Genomic DNA, 10,086 nt, shown 5'->3' on the forward strand with positions numbered 1-10,086 from the left:
TCAGGCTGTTGAAGTACTGGAAAATAAGTCTTATGAGGAGAGGCTGAGGGAACTGCGGGTGTTCAGCCTGGAGAAGAGGAGGCTGAGGGGAGACCTTATTGCTCTCTATAACTCCCTGAAAGGAGGTTTAGAGAGGTGGGGGCCGGTCTCTTTTCTCAAGTCACAGGCGACAGGACAAGAGGAAATGGCCTCAAGTTGCGCCAGGGGAGGTTCAGGCTGGATATTAGGAAAAAATTTTTCACAGAAAGGGTTATCAGCCATTGGAATGGGCTGCCCAGGGAGGTGGTTGAGGCACCATCCCTGGAGGTGTTCAAAAGACAGGTTGATGTAGTGCTGGGAGGTATGGTTTAGTGATGATGCTCCTTGTTTGTTGTGTGGGTGTCTATTTTTGTCAGTTAGGTTGACAGTTGGACAAGATGATCTTTAAGGTCCCTTCCAACCTAGAAGATTCTGTGATTCTGTGATTTACTTCCCAGTCTCCTTCAGCCTGACTCTGGCTGTGGTTCGCAACGGGAGAAGTTTGTCTTTAGGATGACAGACACTCCACAATAAAAAAGCCTTTAGTGAGGATGGAGTGGCCCATATGTTTCACACTAACTCATCACTCAGGTTAGCGAGCTGACCAGCCACTTTGTGGCAATAAAAGGAAATATCCCTATTTATGCCTGCTGGCTTCCAAAGTCACTGAGTGCTTTCCTACAGTTTCTTTGTTTCTGACTTGATTGTAATCTTCTTTCTAAAAAGCTTTGACAAAATACTTGTTCTGGGCACTTTTTGTCCTTTCCTGCTTGTTTTTGTGTTTGTGAGAGAAATGCAAAGTGGCTTATGATTTCCAGCGAGGCACAAAGGGGGAGTGATGCTCTTTACCTAAACTCTACCCACCTGGGACACTGTCAATGCTGTGCTGCTCCTGGTTTTATGGCCACTTCTGGATGAATGCCAAATGCTGGATCAGCAGCATCATCTTTGCCTTCTGCGTGACACAAGCTATACATCACAGCTTTCTTGCAGCCCAAAAGTCTCTCTTCTGTGTCTATTCTCCAGTCTTAAATTAAAGGTTCTGTCAGGCTCACTGCTGGAAGATGAGTTCTTTGGGATTATTCCCATTCATTTTTGAGTCTGTTGCATAGAAGCAACAGCACTGGTATCTACATCTCTCTGCCTGGAATGCAATATTAATGCTCAGTTGAGGTTGTTAAATTAACTAAATGGAAGCAAGACTAACTAGAAAACTGCTTCCTGAAGCAGCTCGAGATTTCAGTATTTTATTCTGTGTTGAGATTTATTTCTTTTTTCACCTTAGATTAGACCAGTAACAGTTCAGCCCATCACTCCTCCTAGATTAAAGTGTCTGGGTCTTGGTGTCCTACAGGAAGGTCTCGCCTAATATGTCTGTCCCTGGAGGAGCAGGGAGGGTGACAGACAAACAATTTTGAAACATGTTGGTTTTGCTCCATTGCAGATAAAATGTTGTACCAGCTTTTGAATGTAAAAAGCCATTTTTATTCCTCTTTCAGCTGGAACATCAGGCAAGAAGTCCCCCTCAGATGGTTCCCTCTCTCCAGGAAGCCACTCCACATGCTCCATCCTGGCAACGGCAAAGCTGCTCCCCGGAGCCCCTCAGCAGCCAGTGAGTCCTGCTGCTCAGTGTGCCCACTTAGCGTTGTCCTCATCTCCCCCATCTATGTAGGCAGAGCATCGTGTACATGGAAGGAAGTCCATCACATGCCTGAGCTGGAAATGCTAAGATGAACTTCTTTTACTGTAATACTAGACTGTAGGACCTGCTAGACACCAGAAAAATGTGATTAATTTGCCAGGAATTAGAAGGGCCAACGAAGGAGAGAGAGAGAATGGTGCAAGACCAGGGCACTGTTGGTTTATTCCTCATGCTGCTTTCTGACAGATGCTAATTTGAATTTCCAGCTCCATGATAGCATGTTTTAATTATTTTCTTACCTCTTTTTTGATGGACCATGCTAGTCTCCAGAAACCAGGAAAAGCCTTGGAACAGGCTGCCCAGAGAAGCTGGGGCTGCCCCATCCCTGGAGGGGTTCAAGGCCAGGCTGGATGGGGCTTGGAGCAACCTGGTCTGGTGGGAGGTGTCCCTGCCCAGGGCAGGGGGGTTGGAACAAGATGGTCTTTAAGGTCCCTTCCAACCCAAACCATTCTATGATTCTATGAGCATTGCCAGCGAGGCTGCTAGCCCTCTGAGTAGACCAAGACTGGAATGTGGAAACACCTCCCCACTGCTTGTTGGATAGGAACCCTAATGTATGGCACAAGGGATGGCGAAGGGACCAGCTGGGGCAGAAAGCCATTGACCTGTCTGTCAGCTGGTAACAAAGACGTAGTATCTGTCAAAAGATTCCCCACCATTTCTGTAGTATTTATAGATTGCTGAATAGCTACTGGCAAAAGCAGAATTTTACAGGCTTGTGAGCTTAGCTCTAAGATTACAGGTGTACAAGGAAAATCAGTTCTTTCAAAATTACTCATTCTCATGTTTGTTTTTTTTTTAAAGCCTAAAGTCCGGACCGGAATAAGTAAACCTTACAACGTCAAGCAGATCAAAACCACCACAGCTGAGGAAGCAGAAGAAGCTATTAGATGTCTGATGGAAGCTAAAGGAGGTGAGCACAGCTCTCTGACTGGTTTCTAAAAAACTTTAAATAAAGAAAAGCGTAGGTGTATTCATCCATCCCATCATAGCCCAGATGAACATATTTCTATTCAGAAGCTCACCTGAACACTGATATTTGCATTCTTGCAAGATTGTACTTGATGTTCTCTGTCAGTTTTGATAACATTAGCCTTTTTTTTTTTTTTCCCCAAGATGACTCAAGTTGTATGTTTTGTTGTAGAACCTGTAACTAGGAGCACCTTGGGTTCTTTATGTCCAGATTTAGTCTGAACAATTTAAAGGTAAAGATGGGATCTTACTAAACTGATGGTGCCTGTGTTAGCTCAGAGTTGCATAAAGGATATTTGCTGAATATCCTAGCAGAACTAGAAAGCAAATACAGCTGAGGGAGAAATAACCTGGGTTCTGTTCACATTTGGACAGCAAGTAATAGTTGTAAACTAGTTTGCACCATTTCAGCTTGAATAGCTAAGCTAAAAGGCTACTCTGTGTTCAGGCTCTGTCTAATCCCTGGAGGAGAGAGCTTCTTGCAAGGACAAGTTAGAGCAGGAAACTAGCTCAGGTATTGAAACTCAGGCAGCAGGAATGTACCCTCCAGGGCTGCAAGTAGTTTTTGTGCTGAATGCAGAAAGAATGAGAAAGAATGCAGCGTGACTCTGAGAGAGCTACCTGAATTTGCAAGCTGTTTAGGAAAAAAACATCCCTTTTCATTTGTAAACGGAGGAAACACAGTCTGGAATAATCCAATTTAATTAGAAATATCATAAGGCATCTTGTTTTTTGTTCCTCAGAGAGTGCTGTTCATTTGGTTTAGAAATCAGATTTACTCTCCATTAATTTTGAAATTCACATAAAGCATTTCTCTCAGTGTGAGTAAGGAAACCAGCCTGGTCACCATCACTTCCAGTCCCCTGTGCTGTGCCACCAGCTGGCATTTATAGTTCTTCCCAAAGTACTCTATAAGACGTGCTTGGTATCGTTATCTTGATTTTCCAGATAAGGAAACCAGGGCAAAAGGAGACTCAGGACTTGAGTCCAGTACTCCAGAACTCCTGGCCAGTGTTTTTTCCACTTGGCCAAATGGTGATGCAGCACCACCAGTTTGGCCTGAAATTATTTCAGAGGGGGGGACTTCTTCCCTAACTGCCTTTTACAAATGTGACAGGATTGCAAAGGTCTGTATTTGTTTCTAAAAACCTACTTTCCTGGCCTGAGCCAGCCCTGTAGGCATGCCTGGGGAAACACCACTGGGAAAGAAATTATCTTGAAGCTACATTCTGATCAGATCAGAAGAGAGCAAGGTCCAGAGGGAGGGCCACGAAGATGATGAGAGGGCTAGAGCACCTCTCCTGTGAAGACAGGCTGAGAGAGCTGGGGTTGTTGAGCCTGGAGAAGAGAAGGCTCTGGGGCCTTACTGTGGCCTTTCAATATTTAAAGAGGGCTTATAAGAAAGATGGGGACGGATATAATTGTTGCAATAGGACAAGGAGTAACAGTTTTGAACTAAAAGAGGGAAGATTTAGACTAGACACAAGGAAGAAATCTTTTACAATGAGGGTGGTGAAACACAGGAACAGGTTGCCCAAAGAGGTGGTAGATGCCCCATCCCTGGAAACACTCAGGTTGGACAGGGTTCTGAGCAACTATCTAGTTGAAGATGTTCCTGCTTATGGCAGGGGGATTGGATTAGGTGACCTTTGAAGATCCCTTCCAGCCCAAACTGTTCTGTGATCTATGATGAGGCCAAGACGCTGTTTGGTTTTGCTTTTCAGGACTACAGGAAGATGCAGTGAAGCCTGCTCCAACTAGAAACCAAACATTCACCAAACCCGAGCCTCTTCCCAGCATCACAAAGTCAGCATCACTTCAAGGGTCGCAGGCAGAACCAGCGCTCGTGCCCCATCGCCCACCACCCAAAGTTCCAGCTGCGAAGAAGCCGGTACCTCTGCAAAGGACCATAGTCAAGGTGGATAATGTAAGATCTGCAAAATGCATCCAGCCTCTCTTACTTTTCTTCTGGTTTGTCTAAACCGTGTCAGGATTTAAGACTCATCCCTTCTTTATCACAAGTGTTTACTTTTGACCACCTCATGAGTGGTCTGCTCTGGAACGATCTCTGGAACAGCTTCTCCAGCAGTAGGCTGGTCTGTGTCCTGCCCAGAGACATGGAGCTTTTCTCACACACATCGTTATGGGATTTGGCCTTTTGCTTTGAATTCTGGATTCTACTACAGAGTTCAGCTGCTTAAAAATACAAAGGTGTTGGTGTTGGGGTTTTAACCTCTGTCGGGTCCCTGCAGTGGAGATAATAGTTTTTCACCTCTAGAGCTGTTAAAATGAATATTTAATGGTGAAAGCAATTTAAGGGTAACAGAGAGATAAATATAACCTTTTATAGTCTTCCTTTGACAGAACCTCTGCACTAAGTTAGGACTCCTGCCTTACCTTGAAAGGCTTTCACCCCTGCTCTGTAACAGACTCTGTGCTGTCTCGACTTAGCAGATTCACAACAGAAAAACACCAGACACTGCCCTTTCCTTAAACATTCAGTAACAGGGAATGGTCTGTTTATTTTGTTTGTGGTGTCACCATTCCAGAAAGGTGCTGAAGAGGGGTTGCTATTTTGCTGCGAGTCATATGAGCAGGAATATATCTATTGCAGTTTGACTCTGCTTCAGATTTCCCCGGAGTGAGCTCAGGTGGGAGCTGTGTGCTTGAAAACCTCTGCCCAACCCACCCCTATCGTTAGGAAAGCGCGCAATCAATCGTAGGCAACTTAAGAACAACATATAGACAGAAGTAACAGGAGATATGTCCATCAGGAAACATTGACTAAATATTCTGACTGCATTGAAAAGCCTGTATGTTATCTTTTAATATGATGTGAGCGTAATGAAGTGCTTTCATTCAGTCACACTGAGAGATCTGAAGCAGCCACTGCCTTCTTGGACTGAGCTCTGCTCCAGTTATTTATCTATCTATTTTTAAATGGTGAGTATATGCTAGGTTGAGCTTTTAAGCATCAGTGAGACATGACAGAGCCATTAATGCATTTTTTTGGGGGTTAGCTTAAGCTAATTGTCCTTCAGCCTTATCTATCAGAAGGTACCCAAAGGCATGTGCTAATGGCCCCATTAATTGAGCCCTCCCTGTGCATTCTTGCTTGAATAATATTAGTCAGCAGGGAGATGTAACAAATAAATAACTCCTCAGAACTGTGTTAATTTGGCCTGAAGCAAAATCCTAACCTGAAAGAGAGATGGTCAGAAAGAGATGTATTTCTCATACAGGGAGCCAATGGACTGTAGGGTCCTTGTCCTCAAATGGCACCTTGTAAATGGACACGGGTGCAGAACAGGAGGAGGAGGAGCGTTGGATGGAAAGCTGTGCTGTCCAGTCCCCTCTTTTACTGCTTGATTTTCTTCTTCCAGCACTGTCAGGTTTTTCCAATAACACCATCAATAAGACTAGCACTAGCAGCAGTGACTCAGAGTTTCAGGTACCCTTTTTTTTGTTTTCAATTTTCTCCTCCTTTTTCCCCTCCAGGCCACCTCTACAGAAGAGCAATTTGACCAACAGACAGCGCAGTCTCCTTTCGGCTCAACGGAGCCCTGTCTAGAAGCTGGACCTATTCTTAGTCCCACCAGGATCACCCCAGTCCCTAAACCCAGAACACCGCAATCGGGGAAGGCTCAGGAGAGCAGGGGGAGCAGTGAAAGGCAGCCCCCCTCAGCAAACATGGCCGAGGCCATCACGTCACCTCCCCAGAACCCTCCCTTTGTCCCAAAGGTGCCACCACGAAGAAAGAAGTCGGCGCCTGCAGCTCTGCATCTCCAAGCTCTCCAGAGCAGTGACAACCCACTTTTTAGTGAGTTGATGTTCAACTCCAACAACAACAACAATCCCAGGTTCTGTCTCCAGTCTCAGGACGCTCATGTCCCTGCACAGGCTGCTCTCCCAGCTCCTACATCCTCTGCCAGCCCAGAAAAAAGCACAACTGAGCAGTTGGCACCAAACACCACAGAATTGATGGCCAACCTTCAGAGCCCTCCCGTACCAGGAGGCCGGCACCCACAACTCCCAGATACCAGCTCCCTTCCAGACAACACCAACCTTTTGGACCTGGAGATGGATTCTTCCTGCCCTCTTGCAGCACCAGCTACTTCTTCAGCACACACTCCAGAAAATGTAAAAGGTCCCAACTTGAAAGATTTCAGTCACTGGGTGACATTTAGCGACGATGAAGACAGCAGCGCGCTGGCAGGGGGCTTCGATAAACTGCTCGCCTTGGAAGGAAACAAAAACAGCTTGAAGACAACAAATACTGATTTAGAACTGTAAAATTTTGCCCCCTCTCCCCCTTAATGTTCTTATAGAAGTCATCATTATGATGCAAAATAAAAAGAAATCTTTTGCACAAAGATTTTTATTTAAGGAAATAAATCATCTCTCCATGCTACATTTCATTTTCATGGTTAAAGATAAAGCTACTGCCCCTGGAGGGAAATGTATAGGGTATATACATCCTAACGTTATCTACGCCTTGTTTGAAAAGTGCTTTATTGTAAGTTATTTCTTTTTTTATTAATCCATCTTAAGAGGTTTTATTTCATTTCAGGTACAAATCATATGTAAGAAGGTGTAATGGCATATGGAAAAAAAAGACATTAAGAAAAAACCATTTTCCTGTGAAATTTATATATTAATCCATTTCTGTCACTTGAAATAAAGCACCCTTATCTGGAATAGTTAAACTGCTCCAGTTACTCTGGAACAAACGTCCAAAAGGGGAATATAGCCCAGTATAACTACAGCACTTACCACTGGTATTGATCTGCTAATTAGTTTCTGCTGCCGAAACAAGGCAGGATCTTCTTGTAGATCCTCACCAGCTGCCATGTCTGCAGGCCCCAGGACTCACCTTCATAAATTCATCCCCTGAGCTAAAAGTATAAGGGAAGGGGTGTGTGATGGGGCTGTAAAGCAGAACTGTGAGAGATGATGCCCTGGTGTCAGCAAGAGATGCCTGGATTCACTCTGGCCCAGGCACATTGGAATATTACACCTGAAAATTGGGAGATTGAGCAACCTGGTCGGAGGTGTCCCTGCCCAGGGCAGGGGGGTTGGAACTGGATGATCTTTAAGGTCCCTTCCAACCCAAACCATTCTATGATTCTGTGATTCTATTCATCCAGGGAGGGGATGTACCCACTGGAGACAGGTACAGCGCACAGAGTAAGACTAACTGGGCAGCAACTGCCATTATCTGTTCTACGCAGGTTCTTGCAAAGAAAAAGTTTAAAAGATGATCATATTCAATGGTTCAGAATGTGACAGCTTAGACAGGGCAAGCACACACCCTCCACCCCTCCTACCCCCACTGAAACACTGTAAGTACCAGGCACATGCTCCTGGGTGCCTGCTTTGCTTATCCATACCCTTATCCATACCCAGTACCCCCACAGAGCCTATAGGGCCAGTGTTTCGGGTGAGTCTATAGGTCACTTACCACATGGGTTGACTCATGAAGTGTCACTGCTCAGCTCAAAGCCGATTCGATCTCCATAATGAAGTGCTCCCCGGTGCTGAGCGGGGCTGGTGGCTGCTGCAGGCCTTTCCCCTTGCCTGTGCTGTAAAACTGTACACTATAGATGTTAAGAGAAGCATAAAGATCTTTTATTATTAAAATAAAGGACAGCGTTTTTAAGCAGTTGGTGAAACTGGAAAAAACCAAACAAACCAACCTCGGTTTTCAGTTTTTCGTTTTTTTTTTTTTTTTTTTTTTTTTTAAAAAATATTTTTTAAAAAAAACCCAGAAGTGATTTTTTTTTTTTTTTTTTTTTTTTTTTTTTTTTTTACCAAGGAAAACCAAGTGGCTTGTTCTCAGCTTCGTGGAAACTGGGGATTCAGCCACATTCTTACTCGTAACACCTACCTGGTTTTGAACACGGGACATCACACATAAGAGAGGCTGCTGCCTTTGCCTGGGCACCTGCCATCCTCCTCTGCCAGAGTCTTAAAAAAACCCACCAAAAACCCAAAACCTTCCTAGGCCAAACCAATAAAAAGCAGAGCTAAGCTTCTTATGTGTCAGTTTAACACGGCAGCAGGTGGGTGAGTAACACTGAAGCAAGATAGATAGAAAGATGTTCATCTTTCCCTGGTAGATGACACAGAGCCTTAGCCTCTTCCTCTTAAAGAAAAAAAAAAGTAGAGTGAATATTTACGGGCACATTTTAGTATAAAACATGAAGAGCAGTAAAAAAGAAAGAGTACGTTATACAACCATATCCAACACTTACTTTCCGCAAAGATAATTAACAGCTCTGGGACAGCTAATTTACATGTTAATGAAGGTGCTAGCAGGAAAGCCAATTAAAGTAGATTTATACAAGTCAAATAAAAGCTGCTTTATTACTCTCCTTGAGTCAGAGAAGTATCTGGCCTTTAGCACTATATCTTATGTCTGTGGATGTGGCAAGCAGGAATCCCTGCACTAGTGGCTTTAAGGTGTCAGTGACAGCTCAGTCACAGCAAACCAAGGGAGAGGAACAGCCCAAAAGGTTACGGCAAAGAATGAGGACTCTCCTGTCTCAATACATTACTTTCCACACTGGTGCCCAGCACCCAGCCAGGTGCTTTTCAGAGGCAGGTGCTTGTGCCCTGGGTTCTAGTTTGAATTGTCAGGAGAAGTTCAGCAGGGCCAGACTCGCTCTGCGCTTGGGAAACCAGAAAACTCAGATGATTGCAGGGGGTGGTGATTCGTTTCTTCTCATTCAGGATTAAGCCAGACCCCACCACAATGTGAAAAGAGGCCTGGTGACCTGAACCATCAACACCTGACAGCCATGAGTAGGGAATCCCCAGCACGGCTCTGTCCTCAGCTCTGCTGCCCATTCTCACTGGGACATCATCAAGAGAAACCGATGTCCTCAGCAGCAGCCATCAGTCCCGAGGGCCACATAAGGGGTGGGAGGGAGCAGCCCATCCCATGGCATTTCTCAGGTTGTGAACATCTCTAGATGTTGTCAACATGAGACATTTCCCTTGGGAAATCTTAGAATCATTGACATGGGCTGTGAAGCCAGCTATGAATGATTTACCACATGTAACTACGTCAGCGTCTGAGAACTTATTTAACTCAAGAGACTTGGGCAAGAGCCTGCCCAGGGCCCTGCAGTGCAGCAGCTTTAGGTTCCTCCAGGCATCCTGGATGTTCAGCTGCCTTGGTGTGTGGGGTGGGGTAAGTGGTTCTCCTCGGTATAGCAACTGCCCCATTTAGCTTTTTTTAGGAGGATGATCACCGAAACAAACCAAGAGAAAGAGAACCAAACCCAAAAATATCATTTAGAATTTCCACTCTGACGAAACAACATTGTTGCTTTTTCCTTTTTTGTCCAGAATTGACATTTTCACCAGATGGAAAATGTCTCCTTTCTAAC

At 44.8% G+C, this 10,086-nt stretch overlaps 1 protein-coding gene across 1 annotated transcript in view; it reads left to right on the forward strand.

Moving 5' to 3' along the window:
* SYNJ2 (synaptojanin 2) overlaps nucleotides 1-7,390 on the forward strand; it is a 77,715-nt gene extending 70,325 nt beyond the window's left edge. Inside the window, exons 24-27 of the mRNA XM_014950939.1 lie at nucleotides 1,518-1,630; nucleotides 2,525-2,633; nucleotides 4,417-4,619; nucleotides 6,191-7,390. Of these exons, the coding sequence (XP_014806425.1) occupies nucleotides 1,518-1,630; nucleotides 2,525-2,633; nucleotides 4,417-4,619; nucleotides 6,191-6,985 (1,220 nt within the window). The 3' untranslated portion in view covers nucleotides 6,986-7,390. The remainder of the gene's footprint in view (nucleotides 1-1,517; nucleotides 1,631-2,524; nucleotides 2,634-4,416; nucleotides 4,620-6,190) is intronic.
* Nucleotides 7,391-10,086: the final 2,696 nt, after the last annotated feature.

This window comes from Calidris pugnax, unplaced genomic scaffold, assembly GCF_001431845.1.
Source record: "Calidris pugnax isolate Ruff unplaced genomic scaffold, ASM143184v1 scaffold24, whole genome shotgun sequence".
Taxonomy (NCBI): Eukaryota; Metazoa; Chordata; class Aves; order Charadriiformes; family Scolopacidae; genus Calidris; species Calidris pugnax.